General features: G+C 65.5%; 3 protein-coding genes across 6 annotated transcripts in view; 2 read left to right on the forward strand and 1 right to left on the reverse strand.

Moving 5' to 3' along the window:
* The window catches only part of OGFOD3 (2-oxoglutarate and iron dependent oxygenase domain containing 3), a gene marked incomplete at its 5' end in the record, with an annotated part of 80,339 nt that extends 79,676 nt beyond the window's left edge, over positions 1–663 (forward strand). The window contains one exon of the mRNA XM_079797586.1: positions 652–663. The remainder of the gene's footprint in view (positions 1–651) is intronic.
* On the reverse strand, positions 160–7,669 carry SLC16A3 (solute carrier family 16 member 3). The gene is made up of 6 exons (XM_079797587.1): positions 7,535–7,669; positions 3,809–3,950; positions 2,592–2,839; positions 2,072–2,215; positions 1,019–1,786; positions 160–796 (listed from the first exon to the last, which is right to left on the reverse strand). Exons 3-6 carry the CDS (start codon positions 2,812–2,814, stop codon positions 534–536), a joined length of 1,398 nt encoding a protein of 465 aa, XP_079653713.1. The 5' UTR covers positions 2,815–2,839; positions 3,809–3,950; positions 7,535–7,669; the 3' UTR covers positions 160–533.
* A 5,653-nt stretch (positions 7,670–13,322) lies between these two features.
* CCDC57 (coiled-coil domain containing 57) overlaps positions 13,323–23,272 on the forward strand; it is a 43,478-nt gene continuing 33,528 nt past the window's right edge. For 2 of the 4 annotated variants that reach the window (XR_013815041.1, XM_079797548.1), the window contains exons 1-5: positions 17,809–19,316; positions 19,793–19,901; positions 21,451–21,552; positions 22,526–22,683; positions 22,757–22,831. Coding sequence is in view for 3 of the 4 variants with exons in the window: in XM_079797548.1 (XP_079653674.1) it covers positions 18,829–19,316; positions 19,793–19,901; positions 21,451–21,552; positions 22,526–22,683; positions 22,757–22,831 (932 nt within the window). In the remaining variant the exon portion in view is untranslated. Of the gene's footprint in view, positions 13,456–13,863; positions 13,980–17,808; positions 19,317–19,792; positions 19,902–21,450; positions 21,553–22,525; positions 22,684–22,756; positions 22,832–23,272 lie in introns of those variants that run through there. The other 2 variants (XM_079797550.1, XM_079797549.1) reach the window with 2 other exon arrangements.

Genomic DNA, 23,272 nt, shown 5'->3' on the forward strand with positions numbered 1-23,272 from the left:
CCTAGTGGTCACACCGAGGGGCTCCCAGGTGCCGGCGCAGGGCCCTCGGCCGCAGCCTTTTTGTTGAGAAAGTGAGATTCGGGGGGAGCGGTAGACCACCGCCATACCTCAAGCCAAACTCCGCTCCTCCTACGCGCAGGTTTATTCCACACCTCCCGGGGTGCAGGAGGGAGCTGTCCCCAGACACTCAGGGTGGCGAAGGGCATGGTGTGTGCAGGCAGGGAGGGAGGGCCTGGCCCACCCTCTATGATTAAAGTCTCCAAAGGGTGGGTTTCTAGGTCCTTGAGCCCAGCTGCGGGCATCGGGCTCTCCTGGGGTCAGCAGGCCGGGTGCCGACGCTTGTAACCTGGGGCTTGGCTTCACCACAGATCACTTTGGAATGACACGGTTCCCACCCGCCACCTCCCCCGAGAAACTGATCAGGTGACGATCCCCTGCCGGGGGCCCCCCCCCGCCTGAGATAGTCCTGTTTGTGAAATAAATATGAACCTTGACAGCCTCCGTCCGGTTCCCTGCGCCCCACCGCTCCGAACTCAGACGCTGGTTTCCGGGGTGTGAGCCACCTCCCCTTTCTTCTCAGGCTCCGCCTTCAGGAAGTGCTCCACCTCCCTTGAGTCCACCCTGTCCCTGTCGTCTGCAGGGGGCTTGGGGCTCTCGCCCTCCTTGGCGGCCCCCGCGGGCTTCCTCCCGATGCAGAAGAAGTTGCCCAGCAGCAGCACCAGGGAGGCGGCCAGCACCTCGGCCCCGGCCAGGATGAACACGTACTGGTAGACGTGCGTGGCGTCCAGGAGGCGGCCTGCGGAGGGGACAGCGTCAGCATGGCCTGGCCCCCACCCCGTCGTCCCCGTGCCTTCCCGACACCTGCTGGCTGTGCGCTGGGGGCAGGGGGGTGGCCTGGTGAGGCCGGGCAGGGGGAGGGCTTCCTCCTGCTCAGGACCCTCCCACCGTGAGTCCCCGTCCTGGGATGGGCCAGTGCTGGAACCGGGGTCTGGCCAGGGCTCCCCGCTGCCCAGCTCACCTCCGGACGGGGGCCCGATGAGCACGGCAATGGCCTCCAGCAGCAGCACGAGGCCGATGGCGCTGGAGAAGGTGTTGGTGCCCACGATGGCCATGAGCACCTCGAACTGCAGGGCGCCCACCATGCCGTAGGAGATGCCGAAGAAGACGCAGAAGACGGCCAGGCCCCCGTAGTCGCTGGCCGTGGAGCCCGTGAGGTCGGTGAACCCGTTGAAGAACATGGCGAAGCTGAAGAGGTAGACAGAGTAGGGGCGCACCTTGGGGAGCCCCGCGATGAAGCCGGCGGCTGGGCGGGCGAAGATGTCCACGAAGCCCAGCACGGTCAGCAGGAAGGCGGCCCGCGTGTCCGGCACGCCCAGGTCCTTGGCGTAGCTCACCACGAACACAGGCGGCACGAAGAGCCCCAGCACCATGATGGAGGCGGCCGCCGCGTAAATGACGAAGCCGCGGTCCCTGAAGACGCTCAGGTCCAGCAGCCGCCTGGCTGGCCTCTGGGGCCCGGGCCCCGGCCCCCCCGCCCCCGCCCGGGGCGCCTCCAGGGGCCGCATGAGCGCGGCACACGCGCAGCAGTTGAGCAGCAGGCCGCCCAGGATGAGGAAGCCCCCACGCCAGCCGTACTGGTCCTGCAGCAGCTGCCCCAGCGGGGACAGGGCGCACAGGAACACGGGGCTGCCTGCTGCCGCCAGCCCGTTGGCCATGGGGCGCCGCTTGCTGAAGTACCGGTTGAGCATGATGAGCGAGGGCTGGAAGTTGAGCGCCAAACCCAAGCCTGCAGCAGGGGGAGCAGGGGGCAGAGGGTGAGAGCTGGCCCTGCCCCCTGGGCCCGCCCACCCCGCCCCTTGTGTCCTGGACACAGCTCCTGCCTAAACGGTTCTTCTTTGTGGGTCTGAGGGGTGTGTGTGCACAGGGTCCGTCGCCGCCGGACCCATGGGAGACCCGGACGGGAAAGAGGGACAGGCTGGCGCCGAGGGTGGGATGACAGGGTACTTCTCCATGGACCTGACCCGCCGCCGTCGCCACGCGCCCTGCCCCACCCCCTGGCCAGCCCGCTCACCGGTCAGGACGCCCGTGGTGAGGTACAGCTCAATGACGCTCCTGCAGAAGGAGGCGGCCACCATGCCCAGGGATGCCAGGAGGCCGCCCACCAGCATGACCGGCCGGCAGCCGAAGCGATTCACGCACACGCTGCAGAGCGGGCCTGGGGGGGACAGCACGGAGTGGCAGCCCACCCTCCCCCACGCCCGGCCCAGCTCCCGCCCAGCCTGAGACCACAGTGCACACAAAGGGGTTCCCCGGTGAGTGTCTCTTGCTGGTGGTCCCCAGGCACTGAGAACCCACCGTCTGTGAAGAGGGGCCCGGCCTTGTGCCCTGGGACCGCACAGCTGGGCAGATGAGGCTGGGCCGGCGGCTCCCAAACAGGCTAGCTCCACCCGGGCCAGATGGGCCCCTCACCTGTCCCCCTGACCCTCACCTGCCCCAGCCCCTCACCTGTCCCTGACCCTCACCTGTCCCCCTGACCCTCACCTGTCCCTGACCCTCACCTGCCCCTGACCCTCACCTGCCCTGACCCTCACCTGTGCCGTACAGCATGGCCAGCAGGATGGAGGAGATCCAGGCCGTGTCACTGTACCCGATACCAAACTCGAGCATGAGCTCCTTGAAGAAGACGCTGACCGCCTTGGGGAAGGCGTAGGAGAAGCCTGTGATGACGAAGCAGCCCAGGAGGACGGCCCAGCCCCAGCCCCCATCAGGGGCCTTGACACCTGTGGGGCCCTCGTCCACCACGGCCCCTCCCATGGCCAGGAGGGCGGGTTCCGCGTCCCTGAGAGAGAGAAAGTCAGGCTCACTGGCTGTCAGGTGCCACCCAGCCACCACCCAGCAGTGAGGACAGGACGGGCATAGCACACACCAAGGGCTACACCAGGCCACGCCCCTCCTCAGCCCCGCCCCGCCCCGCCCCCAGCCGGAGCCCAGCTCTGGCCGCTCCCTGATAGCCCCACCTGTGCGCGCCCCCCCCCCCCCCCCCCCCCCCCCCCGTGCTGGGCTGGGCCCACCCTCTTCCCCCAGCGGCTCCCACTCAGCTGGCTCCCAGGGGCTGTGGAAGCAGGGCCCCCCGCCCCCCGCAGCTGAGGCTGAGGCAGGCCCCTGGGGGACCTGGGCCCGATCTGGGGGGGGGTGTCCCTTGAGACCTAAACGAGACCAGGCCAGCCTCTCTCCCCCACTGCCAGGGAGATGGGCTGCCCCATGCTTGCACTGACCGAGGGAGAGCCTGAAGATGGGGGCAGGTTCACCCAGGGCAGGAGAGGCCTCTGTGCCCTCTGTCCACACGGAGGACCCACCTGGTCGCCCTGCCCACCCCTACTCCCCACCCGTTCCTAGGCACAGGCCACAGCTCCTGGGGAGAGGGGAGGCCTCCGGGACTTTCAAGGAAGAGCTGGGGCGGGCAGCAGGGGCCCAGCCCAGTTTCCCCTCGGAGGCTGGAGTTTAACCCCTCGGGCGGGGGCGGGGTGGGCAGGGCGTCCAATCAGCCCCCTGGAGAAAACCATGCCAGCCCAGGCTGCCCAGCCAGGCGGGAACCGGCTGCACCCGTCGCCCCACAAACCCTACAGCAGCCCAGAGCTGATCCCCCTTTAAATCCCAGGAATTTGGCTTGAGGCCCTGGAACCTGGGGCCCGACTTCCAGCTGGAGATCGGCCCCCCCTCTGTCTTCACCCCCCACCCCGTGCCCCTCCGGCCGATCCTGGCACCAAAAGCCTAATCCCAGATCAGCCTGGCGGCCCCGTCCGCCCACCTCACTGGACAGAAGCTGTTCCGAGGGGAGCCGCCTCCTGGTGCGGGTGTGGGGAAGGGGGCCTGTCACGAGGCCGGGCTGGTTCAGCGCCACCCGCCTGCTGCCACTGCGTCTGTCCGTCTGTCCGTGCCCGCCGTGTGCTCTGTGGGGAGATGTGATGTGCAGCATTTGCAAATCCTGTGGTTTAAATACTCCACCTGCTCTGAGGCCAGCCACTTCCTGATGTCCTCTTCCCATCAGCCCGCCTGTCCTGGCCCTTTCCCTCAGACCCCCCTGACCTGGCACCTCCCCCAGGGTGGCCCACTATGCATCAGAGGCCACAGGGACCCTGGGACAGGACTCCAGAGAGGACGAGGGCCTCTGTCCTGGACCAGCTGAGCTCAGGTTCAGGGTGGAGGGCAAGGGATGTGGAAATAAGACAACTCCCCACCCAGCACCCAGCACCCTGGCCACGGTGCTGTGCCCTCAGGGGCCCTGATGGAAAGGTCTGGGGGGTCTGACTTGGGGGATGTTTTTCAAGGCTTCCTGTGTGATTCCAAGTGGCAGCTGCTGCCCACGAACACCACTGTGTGGTGACCGGACCCCAGGGGCCAGCCAGCCGTCAGGTGAGGACAAGACGACACAGGCCACTGGAGCAGAACAGCCCCCCCTGCCCCCCCCCCCCCGGGTCAGGGACTGTTCTGGGAAACCCAAGAGAAGCTCCCCCCTCTCCGCACCCCGACCTCAGTGCCCTGTGTCCTGGCCATTCCTGTCTTCAGCGAGCCGCCCTGGGGTGTTTCTGAAGCCAAGAGCGGTGCAGGGGTGGCTGACCGGTACCCAGGGGCGCCCCAACCAAGGGAGCCCCTCCTCCTGCAAACTCGCCTGCAGCCCTGTGGCCTGGCATAGCCCGGAGTGGCCCACTGCGTCTGAGGCACACGGGGACCCCCGCAGCCCAGCGGCTCTGCAGACGGCTTCTCCCAGCTAACCCCCGGCTGCTGCAGGACCGGCCACACTGGGACGGCCCCCACCCCGGCCAGTCCTCGAAGGGAGGCTTCTCAGGGAGGTGTTGATTTGCACGTGGCAGGGGGGGGGGGATGGTGGGCCAGCAGGGAAGGAGCCGGAGAGCGGGAAGGGGGAGGCTCTAGTTTGGAGCAAAGGGAGCAGGGCCCTACAAATGTACGGATGCACCAAAGGGGCGGATGTCCATGAGCAAAATGGCCCCGTCCAGCCAGCCAGGCGGCCGGTGTGGAGAGAGAGGAGGGCCTGCCAGGCACAGGCCCGCTGATGTTCTGAGGAAAACCCTGCTGCTGCCCAGTCCAGGCCCGGGATGGGAGGAGTGCCCCTCCAGGGCGGGGGCACTGTTGGGCACCCTCCCTGCGGTGCCCAGGAAGGCGGCACGGGCACAGGAGTGGGTACACACCGCCTGGGTGGCCTTTTGTGACATTTACCCTCCCAGGGAAGCATGCAAACCATGTCCCCAGCCCAGAAATAACCTCCTCTGCGCCTTGGAAAGCCGATCCCCCAGGTGGGGTGTCGTGCTGCTTCTGGGCCAGGCAGGGCTCCGGGGCTCTGCCCCCCTCCCCCAGCCTAGACATCGGGGAGCTGAGCAGCGAACGGCTGGAGGAGTGGGCATGGGGGTCCCTTGGAGTTTCCCGTTCAGCAGCTCACACATCTGCCATCCGGAAAGTCTGTCCCCCCAGGCTGGGTGCAGGACCCAGATGCTCCCCGCCTGTGAGCAAAGCCGTGTCTGGAGGGAGGTGCTTGGGCCTTTTCCGGGTCAGGGATGGGCCCACCCCCCTGGCCCTGGGCCCTCCTTCCCCGGTGCGGCCACTGCCCCTGCGCGCCCGGAGCCCTGCAGGCTCTACGGTGCGCTCCCATCTTGCAAGGCTGGCGGGGAGGGGAGCAGAAACTCTGTCCCGGCGGAGCGGGGGGCAGGTGTAGGGAGGGGGGTGGCGGGGAGAGGGAGCCAGGGACCCCGAGCTGCACACGCCCCCCAGCGAGGTGGACGCGCCTTCCGCTCCAGCTTCCGGCTGGGCGCACGGGGGTCGGGGCGCAGGGGGAGACGAGGCGGGGCGCGGGCAGGCAGGATGCTCCGCCGCCGGGACGTGGGGGACGTGACCGCGCGCCCAGGGAGGAGCCGCCGTATTGCCTGGAGTAGGCGCCCGCCCGCCCGTCCGTTACCGTAATAGCCGGCGCGCACGCCACGTGCAGGGCCGCCGGGTCAGGTCCGGGAGCCCCGGGAACCCCCCGCTCCCCCGCTTCCTTTCCCTCCGCGGGGGCGGCCCTCACCCGGGTCGCTGGGATGGCGTCCCCTACCGGCCCATTTCACAGATGGGAACGGAGGCAGCGCTGGGAGGAGACCAGACCCTGCCCGCCCCGCCCTCCCCGCGGCCGGCCCAGCGCCCAGCGCCCAGGCCTGATTCTAGGCGCCTGATGGGTCAGTGGCTGCGTGGAGGCTTCTGCACTCACCCCCTCCACACACGCTCCCCGGCCCCTGGCCCCTGGTGGGGAGCACGGCCCCCGCTTGCTGCCCCTCTCCACGGAGGTGTCCCCGGAGTCAGGGAGAGCCAGGTGGCCTCCCCGGTGGCAGCCCTGCCCCAGGTCACCTGGGGTCATTCCGCTCCGTGCCCAGGCCTCCCATGCCCACACCAGGCTCTGTCCACACACAGGCGCTGGGCAGGAAGGCCGGCGCCCGCCCGGACACTGCCCCAGTGTGCGCTCAGGGCCCGGGCAGGCAGACCGCCCACCGTGGGAGAGGCCTCACCCCACCGACGCCCCGGAGACGGCCAACCTCCACCACACAGTCCCTCCCTCCCCAGCACCCACCTGATCCAGCAGACCCCTGGACCTCACGGTGAGGCCGGGGGACCCCGGCAACCACCCCCACAGCACCCACCTGCTCCTGGCTTTGCACAAGCCCCGGGGAGCACCCAGCTGCCATCCCGCTGACCCTCAGACCTCCCAGCCCGGCCATGGTCACCACAGAGTCCCGTCCGCCCAGGCACCTCTGGGCAGAGAAGCCCTCTGGCCCTCGCTCCTGCCCCCCAGTCTCTCACCCAGACGCCAGGCCCCCCACCCCCACCCCCACCCCCAAGGTGCAACTCCCGTCCCCTCACACACCTTCGGCCACAGGCCTGGCCCACCAAGTAGGTAGGTGCGTTATCAGCCCATTTTCATGTAAGTAAACCGAGGCCCCACCTGGTTCTCCCCGAGGCGGGCGGCCGGGGAGAGGCGGTGAGACCTACTCGGTCCACGCGTCTGGGTGGGAACCCGCTGCCCCGGGGCAGGCTGGGGCTGGGGCGTGAGTAGGTGAGGCGGGAAGGGGAAGGAGAGGCGGGTGAGGCCGGCCCGCGGGCAACCCCCCTCTCCCCTCTCCCTCGGGGAGTGAACCCCACCAAATATAGCCCGCAGGCCCGGGCCGGGCTATTTATACCCGGGGCTCCCTGGGCCTCCGGGCGCAGCCACCTCCTGGCGGGAGCCCAGCCCCCGGGGGCCGCCCGACGGAGGGGCGCCCCGGCCGGGCAGGGGGAGGGGACAGCGGGCGGCCCGGGTCCGAGGCACCGCCGGCTCTCCGGGGCCCCTGGTTCGGGACCCGGGCAGGAGGGGCGGCTAGTCCGAGCCCGGGCATCCGGACCAGGAGAGGAAGGGGCGAGGGGGGCGAACGCGGGGACTCCGCGCCGGGCGGTCCGGAGGGTCCCGGGTTCAAGCCTCCGGCCCGGGTCCCGCGGGGCATCCGGCCGAGCCTACCTGCGCCCGCTCGCCGGCCCGCGTCCGCCCGTCCAGCTGCCTGGCCCGCGCGCGCTGGGGGCACTCGGTGCTCCGGTCGCTGGCGCGGCACGTCCCCCGCTCATGTCACGGCCGCTGGCGCCGCCCCGCTGCCCCGCCCGGACCCCGCGCTTCCGCGGGGGGGAGGCCTCCGTGCGCCCCGACGGCGCGTCGCCGGCCCCGGGACCCCGTCGCAGACCCGCCCGGGAGGCGTGGCTTCTCGCCGGCCAGTCGCGCGCCCACCGAGCTCTGGTTCCCGCCCCTCCATCCACCCTCAGTGCCTCTCGGTGCGCACGGTTCCCCGCTCGGCTAGCGGCCGGGATGTCCGGCCGGGATCCCCCTCGCCCCCACGCCCGGGCCGCGCGCAGCCACCTGAACCCCAGGTGGCGAGGTGTCCGCGGTCCCCGCGGGGTTCCCCCTCCGGCCCCCTGTCTCAGCCCTGGGTCCGCGGGCCTCCCTCCCCCGGCCAGCAGCCGCCCTGGGGCTGCGCTCCCCTCCAAACCTGCCTGTCCCCCGGGGCTGGGCAAGGCCGGCATCGCTCTGAACTTCCGTCTCTGCCGCCAAGGCCGCGGCCCCTCCCCTCGCGCACCCAGAAGCGGGACGGCCCGCCGCTCCCACCCCCGCACCGTGCAGACCCGCGCCCAGGGCGGGGGCGGGCTCCGCCGGTCGGAAGGAGGGTGCTCAAGCCCCACTTTTGTCCTCTGCAGCTGGACAAAGCTCCGGCTTGGGGAAGGTGCCGCGAATGTGGCTTTGGGTGGGGGTGGGGGGCGCAGGAGCCGAGCTGGGACCCCAGGCACACTTTCCACCTAACCATCGGGAATGGCCCCCCAGTCTCCCAGCGCGGGGCGAGGGGCTGGCCGTTCTGGGCTTTATCACAGCGACCCCAGCGGGTCCAGAATTGGGGGGGCGGGGGATGGGGGGAGGCAGGGCTTGCAGAGTGAGCATCAGTGATGGGTCACCCCTCCAGGGGCCTGTGGCGCCCCCCACACACAGCAAAGGAGGGGCGAAATCGGCCTCCTGGCCCCGCCCCTTCTGAGACACCAAGTCCACTGAGGCCTCTGCTTTTTAAAAATATATTTTTTATTGATTTCAGAGAGGAAGGGAGTGGGAGAGAGAAACATCCACCATGAGAGGGAATCATCCATCAGCTGCCTCCTGCACGCCCGGGACAGGGGATGGAGCCTGCAACACCCTCTGTAACCAGGGCTGCGCCCTGACCAGGAATCGAACCCTGACCTCCTGGTTCATAGGTCGATGCTCAACCACTGAGCCATGCGGCCGGGCCTCCGCCTTTATTTTGGATGCCGAGACGCCCGCCCTGCCCCCGCCCACCCTGTCCCTGTCCTTGATGCCGTTGTTGGAAGTCACTGCGCAGGTCCCCTCAGGCCTGGAATGGCTCCCGGGAGCAGGAGCGGCCGGGCTGTCCCAGGACCACCTCCTGGCCGGTCCCCCTTCCCGATGCGTCTCTGTCTGGAGGAGATGGACGACGGAGGGGGCCGAGACCCCCACTCTGCCTGTGTGCGCAGACGGAGGGGTTCCGAAAATGCCGGAGACCTAGAGAAGCTCCTGAGGGTCGCGGCACCCCAGGGCGGGCGTGGGACAGACCTCCCGTTCCCACCAGGGCCTGATGGAGCCATGCAGGCCTCCCGTCCTCAAACCAACCGTCCCCGCGGCTCCCGGCCTGTGGTGCTCCCAGCCACCACCCGTGGACAGGATCGGGCGGAACAGGCTGGGTCGGGTGAAGAAAGCTGAGTCATGGCACGGGCATGCCTGCCACCCGTGACCCCTGCCCTGGGGTCCAGGCTCCTGACCCCGCTCTCCTTAGGGGCCTGGCGCACAGCCAGTCTTCACTCTCCCTCCACACCTGCGGCCACAGTGTCCCCAGCTCCAGGCTGGAGAAGCAGCCAGGGCAACCGGCCACTCGCTGTTCCCTCCCATCTCTTCGAGCTCCAGAGCAATTAACATATTAACCAGCTCCCAGAAAAACTAACCGATTAACTGCTTGGCCAGCCCGGCTGTGGGCAGAGGCCAGACCCCCAGCCAGCCTGCCCAGGCCGGCCTGACTCAGCTGGGCTCCCTGCCCAGGGTGGGTGTTAGGATTGGCTGTGAAGGAGGGGGTGGGTGTCATACTCAGGAATCGCTCCTCTCCCCCCGCGCCCCACCCTCTGCTTTATGGGTCTGGATTGGCCTGTTCTGGGTGTATCTGTGTGACAGGCTACTTTCACTTAACACAATGTTTTCCAGGTTCATCCATGTGCAGCTTTATCATTTCATTCCTTTTTTTTTTTTTTTTTTGTTAATCCTCACCCGAGGATATTTTTCCATTGATTTTGGTCCACGGGCCGGCCCTCTATCCACTGAACCAAACCAGCTAGGGCACTTCATTCCTTTCTATGGTTGAATGATTCCATCCATCCATTCCACTGTATGGATGGACCACATTCATCTGTTGATGGACATTTAGGTCATTTTTCACTTTTTTCCCCTTAATTTCTTTGTTTTTTTAATCCTCACCCGAGGATATTTTTCCATTGATTTTTAGAGAGAGTGGAAAAGAGAGGGAAAGACAGAGAGAAATATTGATGTGAGAGAAACACATCGATTGGTTGCCTCCTACATAACCCCTGACCCGGACCCGGGCCGGGGAGGAGCCTGCAACCGAGGTACATGCCCTTGACGGGAATCGAACCCGAGACTGATGCTTGATCCACTGAGCCAAATCAGCTAGAGCACTTTTTATTTTCTTAGCGAGGGGAAGGGATAGGGGGAGAGAGAGAGAAAGAGAAAGAAACATTGATGAAAGAGTGGGACATCAATTGGCTGCCTCCTACCCACCCCCAACTGGGGATAGAGCCTGAAACCAACCAGGGCATGTGCCATGACTGGGAATTGAACCCGTGACCTCTCAGTGCATGGGATCCCCAACCAACTAAGCCGCACCGGCCAGGGCCATTCTCACCTTTTTGCCGTCAAGAACAACACATTCCTGTCAAGTCTCTGTGGACCCGTTTTCATTTCTCTCGGGTACAAAGGCAGGCGAGGGCCCGCTGGGTCACACAGTCCTTCTCCGTTGGGCTTTTTGAGGAACCGCGCACCACCCCCAGAGGGCGAGGCCTTGCTCAACCTTCCTGTGCCCACCACAGCCCCTTCCCATGAGTCAGCACCCACTGCGCTCAGCCAACCACGGGGGCGGGGCGGGGCGGGGCGTGCCCAGGGGCCCCGCAGGCTCTTGGCTTCCCCTTGGTTCCTCCTCCTCCTCCTTCTTTTTTTAGATACATTTTTATTGATCTCAGAGAGGAAGGGAGAGGGAGAGATAGAAACATCAATGATGAGAGGATCATTGATCAGATGGCTCCTGCACGTCCCACCCTGGGGATCGAGCCCACAACCCGGGCATGTGCCCTGACCGGGAATCGAACCGTGACCTCCTGGTTCATAGGGCGACGCTCAACCACTGAGCCACACCGGCCGGGCTGGTTTCCTCCTCGCGCAGAGGGTTGGACCTCCCGGTCTCTGGGTTGGGTTACGTGCCTAAGACCCAACAGCCCGAGTCACCTTCTGCTCAGTCTGCCCTCTACGCAGCGGGCAGGACGGCAAGGTAGGTGGGCGCCAGCCCCCCTTCAAGACAGCCACGGGGGGTCCATGTGGCCCGGTGCCCCACGGGGTGCCCACCACCGGGGCATCTCTCCCTGGACTGTCCTGGGACCCTGACAGCGCTGCCTCTGGTCTGTGATCTCAGGGAAACAGCTCTGTGGGCCCCCCGAACCCCTCGTCCCTTCCGGGAGTGCTGTCCTCCCCCCACCAGAGTCCCTTACTGGTCGCGGGGCCCTGAGGGCCAGCCTGCTGCCTGCTTCACAGGGCACCCCTTGTTCCTGAGGGCAGGGACCATCTTGCTGCCATCCAGAGTCTGGCCCACAGGGGGGGGGGCATCTCTGTCCTCACATGACCCCTCCTCCCTGTTCACTACCTGTTCACGTGGCCCCACCCCTTTGCTCACATGCCTACTCTCCGCAGTTCCACCCTTTGATCACATGACCACACCCTCCTGTTCACGTGGCCACACCCCTTGTTCACGTGACCACGCCCCCACTTGGCCACACCTGTGTTCACTGAACCCCCCATCTGGATCCCCTTTCCCCCAGGACTCTGCCAGGGGCAGTTTGCCCGGCCATCTGTGCCCCCCGCCCCCCCGGAGGCAGCCTCACGGGCACTTGCTGGCTGTGAGGTGTGGACAGCCTGTGAGCGGAAGGTGCACCTTTCTGGTCCGGGCCTCTGGAAGCCTCAACGGGTCTGGGTGGGGGGGGTGGGGGGTGGGGGGTGGGGGGCGGTCAGTTCTTGGGTTCGGGAGACGGAGGAGGAGCCAGGAAGACACACGCCCCTATAAGAGGGCGGTGGGAGCTGGCCCCTGCCCCAGGAAGAGAGGCCATGCTGTGCCGGGGCCACCTTTGGGGTCAGTGCTAGGGTCAGGGTTCATGCTGGGCTTGGGGTGGGTCAGGGTTAGGGGCCATAGATGGTGAGCTGTGGTGCTCCTGGTTGTTGTTAGGATTTCGCCTTACTTTTCAAAAAGATATTTTTATTGATTTGAGAGAGGGAGAGGGAGAGATAGAAACATCAATGAGAGAGACAATCATGGAGCGGCTGCCTCCTGCACATGTCCCACTGGGGACTGAGCCCACAACCCAGGCATGTGCCTGACGGGGAATTGAACTGTGACCTCCTGGTTCATAGGTCGACGAGCCACACCATGGGGCCCCTTTACTGGGACTGAACCAGCACCCTATAGAGCACATGTTTTGGACCTGCAAAGCGATGGGAAAGGGTGTCACCCCTGTTTTATAGAGAAGCAAACCCAGTCCCAGGAAGCTACAGCAAGGCAGGAGAGTAGTTGGGATTTGAACCCGGGCTCTGTCACAGCAAGTCAAAGGTCAGGGCCCCTCTCCAGCTCCTCCCGTGGGCCACAGCTACCTCACCCACCTCCCATGCTGCCTGGCTCATCCATCTGCCTCTGACCTTTAACTCCTCCCGGACCTCTCTCCAGGAGCCGCCTCCGACGGCACAGCCTTTCTTAGGTTGCCTGGGTTGGGACGTTGGTCCAGCACTGGCAGGGCCAGCTTGGGAACCAGCCCTGGACAGCAGGCACGCCATCCGGGTGGCATCCACGGAGACGGACAGGGGGGGCGGGACCAGGGCTGTGCAGGAAGTCCCAGCCTCGGTGCCCATCACTGCCCGGAGCCCCACGGTGCCACCGCCGGGCGGGCTGAGCACACGCTTCGTCTCCACTTGGGACAGCTGCGCCCTCCCCGGCCCCCCTGGGCGCTCCGACGCTGGGACGGGGGTCCCGGCGGCAGCACCGGTTGCCGGCAAAAGTGGTTGTTTCCTTCGGAAACGTATCGCTGAGCCCGCGAACTAAAGCACACGAGCTGGGCGTGCACCGCGCGGGCAAATTCTCACAAACCAAACCTGGCCACGGCGCCCCGAACAGGAGACCGGCCGGCTCGTGCCCGCCGCAGCCGTCCCCGCCGCGTGCAGCCCCGGCCCCACGTGCGCCACCGGCCCGCGCGCCCGCTCAGGTCCACCCTCGGGGAGCTCGCTTCCTGGCGCCCCGAGCTCAGCTGGTGAAGCCTCAGTCGCCTCCCGTCCACCCCGCCACCCCGCGGCGGTCCGGGGCCTTCCTCACGAGGCTGACCCCACTGGAGTCGGCGGGGACCCCACGCACCCCTTGACGCCCGGGTGCCAGACAGGGTGTGGCGGGGAGGGAGGAACCGGAAGAAGTCCGGCTTGTGTTTCCGACCGGCGGGACCCAAGCGCTGCACCGAGCTCGCCCGGACCCCGGTGGACGGACTCGCGTTGCTATGGCAACGCGGCGGGACCAGCGGTGGTTCTAGGCGGGCGTTCCGGGTGAGGTAAGGGCGCGGGGCGCGGAGCGCGGGGGTGGGAGGGGCCTCTACTCGCCGCTTCCGGTCGCTTTCCTTGGAAAACCTCGGGACTTTGAAGTCAGGCCCAGTCTGCGCACCCAGAGCCCGGGCGGGGTCCGGGAGGGCCCCCCGCAGGCCGCGAGGCCCGCGCGCCGAGCCACGCTGTGCCCGGCTCGGCAGTCCCCGCAGACGCCCGCGCCAGGTTCGCCGACTGTTCACCTCCTGCCCCTGCGGCGCCGGACCCGTGCCCAGGCAGCCTGGTCCAGGGCGATGAGGCCGTCGGCCCAGCCACCCTGGCGGAACCTGCGGTTCTGACGACACTGAAGCCCTTGTGCCCCAGTTAGCAAACGCCAGCCGCTCCCCTCCGCCGGGGCCGCCTCTCCTGGCCGCGCCTCCCACCGCCAGGACCTGCCCCGCCCCGTCTCCGCTGACCCAGAGCCGCAGGGGAAAGGGGACTCTGGGCCGTCCCCCAGGCGCCCTCAGCGGGCACCCCTTCGCCCCAAGCCGCTCAGGTCCGTCTGTTTTGTGAACCGGCCGCGGTGAGGCGTGGTTTGCGGGGTGTTCAGTGGGAAAGGCCCTGCTCACGGTCAGCCCTCAGGCGCCGGCGAGCTCGCACGGTCCGGGGTTTCCGAGAAGGGAGGCCTTTCCCCGACACACCAGCTCCTTGTGAAGCCAAGTGCCGTCTGCCTCCTGGTGTCCTGACCTCGCACCCTAACGGGCAGCAGACAGCCTGCGGGTGTGGAGACGGCCCCTGAGCCCGGTCCAAATGGGAGGAGGCAGAGGTGCTGGGCCCAGGCTCAGGGGGAGGCGGCGGAAGGGAGTGGGCTTTGCTCCGTGCCCAGCCCCGTGCCCGGTGCTCACGGTCCAGATCCGCTCCAGTCCTATGAGAGGCGTTTCCTTGCTTCCCTCCCTCCCTCCCTCCTTCCCTCCCTCCCTCCCTCCTTCCCTTCCTCCCAGATCTTCTGAGCACCTGTCTGTGCCAGGGGCTGGGGCACAAAGGCAGAGCTCGCACCCCAAGACCTCGCCACCCCGTGAGAGCGTCATCCAGAAAGCGGCTGTGACTGGGGTGTGGGTGCAGGGGGAGCCCCGAGGGACTCGGGGAAGGTTCCCAGGGGACTTACAGCCGAGCTGGGCCCTGAAGGACGAGGACGGGCATTCCAGGTGGAGGGACTGCATGTGCGAGGCAGGGAGGCAGGAAAGAGCCCGCCTGGTCTGGAGCTGTGGGGGGCGATGGGCCCGGGTCCAGGAGATCTGCTGGGTGAGGCTGGGGTCCCAGAACCCACCACCGGACCCTCTGCCTCCTTTGCTCCTGGCTGCCTGGCCAGGAAGAGGCCCCGCCCACCTGCCCAAAGGGCGGCTTTGACCTGGAGAGAGGGAGTGAGGAAGGAGGGGCCGCTGGTGTGTGTTTTGGGATTGCTTCTCAGAAATCTCCTCCTCCTCCGACGCCATGGCAACCAGGTGGCAGCTGAGTGGAGGGGGAGGGGGGCGGGGGGAGGTCCTGGGCTCCCCCTCTGAGCTTCAGTTTTGGCGACTAGAAAAGGGGCCCCACACTCAGCTGTCGGCTTGTCTCCCCAGGGGCTACAGGAAGCGGAGGCCCAGGCTGGACTCATTCGGGGCGGGGAGGGCCCTGCCCCATCCTGCAGTGGGGGCTCAGCGAGGCGACGGGGAGTCCCTGAGCCACGCGGCCTGCGCTTCCCACCCAGCAGCCTGCCGGCTGCGCCCACTGCACGGCCACAACCGGGGGAGCGGGAGGCACAGACACAGGGATGGAGCTCCCTGTGAGCCCCGCAGGGAGAGGTCTAGGGGTCCCCCTGCCGGGGCACAGGGCTCAGCTGCTCCCAGAACCCGCTCACAGCCCCAGAAGGAGGGGCACGGAGGTCCGTGTCCTGGGGCTGCTGCTCCGATGACTGCAGACTGGCCTACCCAACAGGAACAGGGGCTCCCCGTTCCGGGGCCAGGATCTGAAACCAGGGTGTCGGGGGCTGTGCTCCCTGAGGGGGGTGTCCAGGGGCGTCCTTCCTGCCTCTTCAGCTTCAGGGGGCTCCTGGCTGCACCCCTTCCATCTTGGCCTCAGTCTTCACGTGACCCTCCTCATTGTTCATGTGTCCACACCCACCTGTTAACATGGCCCCACACCCTTGTTCACGTGCACACTTCCGGCCAATCACGTGGCCCCCGCCCCCTTGTTCTCATGTTGGAAATTGCTAGTGGCCTGTTTGGGGTGAGGTACGGGTGAAGGGCCCCAAGTGGAAGGGGTGGGGTTGGGAGTGGGGGAGGGCGAAGGGAAGGGCCGGGCCTTCTCTAGTGTCCTCTTGTTGATTTCCTGGAAAAACCTTGGGACTTTGAAGTCCTGTGTAGTCTGTGTACCCAGAGCCCGGCCGGGACTGGCAGGAACCCCCACTGGCCGCTGAGCTGCGCTGTGCCCTGCTGGTCTGTCCTCGCAGACGCTCGCCCTCGCCTGGTTTGCACACGATTGACCTCCCGCCCCTGCGGCACCTGCAGATTTACTCACGTTTTGAAACAGCGCAGAATGTACCCGTTCCCTCTGCCACGATCCCGCAGCCTCTCTGTTAATGAGCAGTCGGTTTGGCAGAATAAGAAATGAACACGCACACAAACCCCAGTCCAGGGCACAGGATTCGTTCGGTGACCCTGCAGGTGACCTTATTCCGCTGGTCCCACCCACGACCATCCTCGCTTTCCTCTTCTGCTTTAACCTGGAGCGATTCGCAGTCTCGCTGTGGCTTTTAGGAGTCAGTGGCTGCAGAATGCACGTCAGTGTGGGCCTCTCTGACGTGTCCTCATGATTAATAATCACGCCAAGTTATGCGTTTTGGTAAGAAAACCTCAACAGTGAAACTGTTGTCGGTGTCTCTCAGCAGCAGGCACCTGGTGCCACTTCCCCCGTTACTCACAGGCACCCTGCGTGGGGTGTCCCCCGGGGTCTCCGCCGGCTCACCTTCCCCTTTGTAAGGCGTGTCTGCGGGAGAGGCCTCGGGACGAAGGAGCTCGTCTGTAACCAGGCTGCCGGCCACTAACGTTAGCGTCCACCAGGTGCTTTCTGAAACAATTACCTTGTCTTTGCCAGATGGGGATGGTTTCCCGTTATTCCTTCTACAGTTGCTAGCTGGGTTTCTACTGTAAGAGAGACCTCCCTTCACGGTTGCACATGTATCGCACCTGTGATGTTGCTTAGACATTCTAGTGTCCTCCCCACAGGTCAGAGCCCATCGCTCTCCTTCGGTGCCCGTTAGCACGTGCCCAGCCTTCTGAGCACTTCCTTCCTTCCTGGCACACAGGTGGTTCGGCTCACCTTTGTTTTCCGTGCCGAGAGGAGCCATCTCTCCTCTCAGTGCTGGTTCCTTGTGCTGAGAACGTGGTTAGAAATCAAGGTCTGGCTGTGGCACATCATTGCCGCTGACGTCACTGCTTTTTGGCTTTCTCCGTGGGCAGAGTTCAGAAAGGTGCTTGGGTGCACCACACACACCGTGTCGGTTTCTGTACCCACGTGCCTGGGAGGCCTGGGAGCTCCGTTCCTACTAATACCTGCAGTTCTAATCCCTGGCCACCCCGCTCACTCCGTGACCCCTCTCTAAACCGGCTCCATTGTCCGAGGTTGACTCATTTACTAGGTCAGTCCCAGGCCACATAAGAAGTGGTTTCAGAATTACCCATCCACACTTCTGTGGAAAGAAAACCTGCTAACTAGGCTGTAACACTTGCATGCGGGGTTTTTTTAATCTTCAGAATATGTAGTCAAAATGGGAAACCAGGGCCCCCACCTTCCTCAGATCTGGGCATTTCCGAGAGCTTTCTATACCCGACAGGTAAACTTACAACATAAAAAGGGTGGGAAAGCTCAGCATTTTACAGGTGAGAACCCGGAAGTGCTGAGGGGACCTGGAGGGGCCCTGGTCCCTCCCCTGCTGGGCAGCAGGTGTCCTAGAAGCCACGGCACGGTTTTCCCAGGAAATGTGTGCTTCCTCCTGGAAAGGCGGTGCTCGCTGGGGAAGCTGCTGGCTGACTCAGTCTGTGGCGTTGAAAGCCGATGAGCCTGGCCTCCGGTGGGATTTGCATAGAAGCAGGCAGGCTGACGGAGGCGGGAGGGGCGCTGCACACAGCTAGGGCAGTGGGCCTGGTGTACACCGTCGAAGCTGGTTTTTCGGAAGCAGCTGGAAATGCAGAGGGAGCCATGGTGGCTACATGGGCCCGGCTCCGTCCTGGGGTCTTGGTATTCTGTGCCAAACACGTTGAATTTTATCTTCAAAATGGCCAGGAGCCCGGGGCTCAGATCACGCGATTGGATTTCTACACTAGAAGGGCAGCTCCGGAGGGTGGCCGTGTGCCCGATGGCGGACGGCGCAGGGCAGGGCGGGAGGGGTCCTCGGGGAGCCGGGGGCCTGCAGGCCGCGCTGTGCTCTCGGCACTTGTTCAAGGCCACGCAGCAGGCGTGCCCTCAGTGTCGTGTTGCCGAAGTCCCGCTCTGTCCCTGTGAGTGTGACAGGCGGTGGTGGCCTGTGTGCGCGCCGGCTTCCGTGGGCAGGCCTGCCAGACCCAGACCTCACGGGCACCACGGCCACCTGGGCTCCTGGCCATTCGCGGTGTCATCACTGGCACTCACCCCGGGGCCTCTGTGCCACCTGCTTATCCCACGTCTGGGCTTTCCCTGAGCTCTGTGGCCGCCTGGCGGGACCCGGCCTGCCCACTGGGTTCCCAGGGATCCCAGGCTCTGCCACCAGGGCAGGACCACAGTCCATGTGATGCGGGTCACCTGTGACATGAGTTGCATGCATGTTGCCTAGGACGCGTGTCACGTATGTGTGTTGCTTTGTACCTGTGGCAATGCCTGCCACGCCTGTCACGTGTGTCACTTTTGACAAATGCCCAGTGTTTGTCCGTTCTGGCATGTGTGCCTTGTTTGTGGCATGTGTCACATGTCACTCCAGGCACTCATGCTATTTTGAACATGTGTCACTCCCTGCATGTGTCACCTTGATACACACCAGGTGTGCCACTTTGGGCATGTGTGCCACTTTGGATATGTACATCACTTCTGACGTCATTCCTAATGTTTGTGTCATCCGTGACATGTGTCCCATGTGTGTTGCTTCTGGCATGTGTGGCACTGGTGACGTGTGTTGCTCATGATGTGTCATGTGTGTGCCCCCTTTGAAAGGTGTGTCACATGCATGTCACTTGTGATGCATGTGCCGTGTTGATATGTGTCACATGTGTGCCACTTAGGACACTCGTGGTTGGGGCATGGTGTGCTCCTGACCTGGTAGGCCCTGGGGGAGCCGCCGCGTGGGGCTCCGGAATTCACAGTGCGACCGTCAGCGGGGAGCCGGCCCAGAGCTGCCCATGGGCTCTGTGGTGGCTCTTTGGAAGGACAGTGCCTCCCTCAGGAGCCCGCTCCCCACCTCTCTCACTGCAGCTGCCGCCATGCTGCCGCCGCCCTCGGAGCAGGCCCTGAGCGAGCTGCTGGCTCGCAAGGAGGAGGAGTGGCGCGCGCTGCAGGCCCACCGCGCCCAGCTGCAGGAGGCGGCTCTGCAGGATGCGCAGCGCCGGCTGGAGGAGGCCGAGGGGAGGCTGCGGCGCCTGCAGGAGGACTTCGTCTACAACCTGCAGCTGCTGGAGGAGCGGGACCGGGAGCTGGAGCGCTACGACGCCGCCTTCGCCCAGGCGCAGAGGCTGCAGGAGGCCAGGCAGGCCGAGGCGAGTGAGCTCAAGATCGAGGCGGCCAAGCTGCGGCAGGCGCTGGCCAGGGAGGCCCGGCGGCGGGAGGACCTGCAACAGCAGCACCAGCTGAAGCTGCAGGAGCACCGCCTGGCTCTGGAGCGGGTCCACAGGTGGGACACCTGCGCCTCCCTCACACGCCGGCCTGTCAGTGGCTGCCGGGCCTGTGCTGTGGGTGCTGGGCCCATTCCCCCGACAGGCACAGCGCTGGCCACCCCTCCCTACCTCACCGGGTCCAGCCTCTCCCGGAGCGGGCAGCGTCTCCATCCCTGCTCACCGTAGTGCAGACGCTGACATCAGGCCATCCCGCTCCTGGTAAACAGGACCCTGTGGCCCGGGCCAGCGTGCTCAGTGTGAGGCGTCAGCCCGAGCACCGAGACGTCACTCTTCGGTTCCGGTCAAAGCACAGGCCCAGGCAGCGCAGGCCCGTGGTGTGCAGGCTCTGGGGTGGGTGTACGTGTTGCTCTCGGTCCTGCTGAAGCCGCCCCTGCCAAAGCAAAGTACCAACTCACACTCACACGGCTCCCGGGCCGTTGTCCTCTGAGCACTGTTCAGTGGGGCTCCTCTTGATGCTGTTGTCGTTGCCCAGCGACAAGAATGCTGAGGTCGACCGCCAGCGGGAACAGTACGAGAAGCTCAAGTGGCAGCTGGAGAGGAAGCTCCAGGAACTGGACGGCGAGCTGGCTCTGCAGAGGCAGGTAGGAGGCGCACCTGGCCCTGCGTGGACTGCCCGCCCCGGTGTCCCAGGTCAGGAGGACGACCACCGGTAACTGTCTGTCCTCTGTGGGATCCCAGCTGAAGGGTTGCAGTCAGGGTGGGGGTCCCAGTGTGCAGAGCTGGGACCTGGGCTTCCCCGGAGGGTGGGTGGGTGTAGACAGAGTAGCCGTGGGGGCTGAGCCTCGGGGTGAGGCCAGGTCAGGTGGGGCACTTGGGCTGCAGGGCACTGGCAGGGGGCGAGCAGGAGAGGTCCCCAGGGGCTGCATGTCAGAGGGAGGTGGGGACAGGGTGGCCGTGGCCGCAGCAGCATTCCCCACCGGGGTTCTGGTCCTGGGCTGACTTCCCTAGGTCACAGGCCGGGCTCCGCATGCCCCCTGGTGGCCACAGCCTGCAGAGCTCTGTGCAGAAGGCAGTGCTTGGTCCTGTAGCACCTAAGGACGAGTGAATGCAACGATGTTCACATTCCGGTTCCAGGAAGGGTTACTCATGTGACCCGGGTACTTCGTTTTGCTCCTCAGAGGGTACAAACAGTAAAGGGTCGGCTTTTCAGTCCCACCTGCACAGTGCCTGAGGCCCCATCCACCCGGAGAGCGACAGCCGGGCATTCATGACGGGCAGGTGTGGGGCCCAGCCGCGGGCTCCCTGCGTCCCCAGTCACTCAGCCAGCTGGACACTCACGGGAGGCGGGAGCCAGTGAGCCTGAAAGACGTGGGACAGAGGCCGAAGTGCTGGGCTCGCGGCTCCCGTACCTGCAGGAAGGACCTGACGGGTGGGCCCCAGCTGTCACATTGGGGGGCATCCTGGGGGCAGGAGGCTCTTCCCAGCAGGAGGGACCCAAGAGAGGCGGCTGCAAGGGCTGCAGGGACAGGCCGGGGGCAGCTATGCAGTGGCTGCAGCCGGTGGGAGCCGGGAGGCTGTGCAGGGGAGGAAGGTCGCACTGTGGGGTGCATCCTGGGAAGGGGCGCCACTAAGGAAACGGAGGGAACAGGACAGACAGACAGAGAAGCACAGAGGAGGGTGGGATGAGGCTGCTTCAAATGCCAGGAGAAATGGTGCTGGACGTGGCGGGAGCGCGGGATGTGCACTGCTGGGTGGGCAGGGGCAGGGTTATCGCCGTCATGGTCTACGGCATCTGCCTTTAGAACGAGCCATGGGCGAAGTTGGGAAGGGCCCGGCGTAACGGGAGGCGTGGGGTAGGGTTGCCCAACCGGTTGCCTGTTTGTTGTAGTAAGAAACCAGCAGGTCAGGAGGAGTGACACTGGTGGTGGGCGTGAGCATGGCTTATAGAGACCCGACAGAACCCACGGCAAAGCCGTTCGGAGTGGTAGTCCGGGCAGGGCTTGTGTCTGGTCCTCAGTCTTTACACTTCGCCCTGGGCCTCCCAGCTCAGTGTGTGCGGGGCAGAAAGCGAGGGATTGCAGCTGCAGGACGGCCTGCCGCCAGGCCATGCCCTCCGAGATGCCTGAGGCTCCGTGTGCACCCTGGGTCCGGCTGTCCCTCCCGCTCACCCTCCCCCACCCCCACCCCCAGGAGCTGTTGCTGGAGTTCGAATCTGAAGTGCAGAAGCGGGAGCACGGGTTCCGGCTGCACGCCGACAGCATGAGCAGCACAGTCCTAACCCACGAGCTCAAGGTAACGGCCGCGTCTGCCAGGGCCTCCAGTGGTGAGGCGACCTCTGAACAGAGTCGGGCCACACGAGGGCCTCTTCCTTTGCTCGGAGCCCCACACGGCCAGGGCCTTTAGCACCGAGGCAAGGACCAGCCTGAGGGGAGGGAGCTGTGCAGGGAGGTGAAAGGGGGCAACGCCTGGCCCGGCCCAGCGGCCTGGCTGGGGCTAGTAGGATGGAAGCCCTGCCCTAGTGGTCAGCAAGGTCCCTGCCCCCCCACCAGCCTCCCCCAGGCCTGCAGTCCATGGGCAGCCCTCGCCATCAGGAGGCCCCAGGACGCTGGTAGTTCTCCGTGGCTGGAGCCCATCCCTAGTCTCAGTTCCTGGCACAGATACCAGTGCCCGTGGGCCCCGCCTGCCCCAGGGCCAGCAGGCATCCCGACCACAAGGCTGGGCTGCCCACAGTGACCCTCACCCGGCCACTGTGGGGACTTGCGAGTGCCAGGGGAGAGGAGACTTGTGGGGGTCGCCCTGTGCTCCACAGCAGGAGGACACTCCTGTAAGGAGGCCGCAGGGGGGTGCTGTGGGAGTCCCAGGTGCAGGCCCTGGCCCCACCTGCTGTGCGAGTAGGTTCCGGATCCCAGCACTGCTGTCCCCAGGGCAGCAGAGCTCACGCCCAGCGCTGTTCAGGGCAGCAGCCGTTCCGTCCCCAGATGTTAGTCGAGGAAACTGAGGCAGAGAGGTTACTTAAAAATGGAGTGTGCGGCCGGGATTTCGGCCACGTTCTCTCAACCTCCACCTGCATGTGTGAGTCCAGATCTAAATAGTCTTCACACCACGTGTGAGGAAACCAAGGGGCACACTGGCCGCTGGGTCGCGTGGCCCCGTAGGGTGCGGTGCTCTCCGAGGGCTGTGGTCCCCCCGGGGAGCTGCAGCCATTCTCTCCCGATCCCGATGGGTGGCGCTCACAGCCTCGTCCTGAGCCTCTTCCTGTCTCAAGGTGAAGCTTCTGACCAAGGAGCTGGCGGCGCTGAGAGAGGCCGGGGCCCAGGCTGCCGAGTCCCTGCAGGGCGCGCAGGCGGCCAAGGCGGAGCTGGAGGAGCGGCTGCAGCGTGCTGCCTGGGAGCTCCGGGACCTCGCCGCCGTGAAGGACGCCCGGTGCGGGTCTCTTCGGGGTCCGGGGGTCCTGGCCGACGGCGGCGGCTTTCCACTCACACTTGGTTCTTCTCAGGATCAAAGACTTGGAGGACAAGCTCCAGTCGGTGCAGCTCACCCGGAACACGGAGCAGGAGACCTTCCGGAGGAAGTGAGTGTTTCTGGCCCCGTGTCGATGGCGTGGACGCCCGTGAGTGCCCGGCGCGGCCAGGGGAGGTGGAGAAACCCCGTTCCCCTTGCTGTGTTTTCAAGTTTGCATCCCGAACCTCTTAAATTATGAATTGAAATAGTTGAGAATGAATATCATTTCCAGCACCTTACAATACTGTCATCGAGAGCTAAAATGCTCTTGAACATGCACCTAGATGCCATAGCATGTCACACCCACTTCCATTAAATTAAAAGTGCAGCCTGGCCGGTGTTGCTCAGTGGTTAAGCCTCGACCCAGAAACCAGGAGGTCACAGAGGTCACGGTCAGGGCCCGGGCCCAGGTTGTGGGCTCCATCCCCAGTAGGAGGTGTGCAGGAGGCAGCCGCTCCATGATTCTCTCTCGTCACTGACGTTTCTCTCTCCCTGTCTGAACTCAGTAAAC

This window comes from Cnephaeus nilssonii (genome assembly GCF_951640355.1).
Source record: "Cnephaeus nilssonii genome assembly, chromosome: 19".
In the NCBI taxonomy this organism is placed as follows: domain Eukaryota; kingdom Metazoa; phylum Chordata; class Mammalia; order Chiroptera; family Vespertilionidae; genus Cnephaeus; species Cnephaeus nilssonii.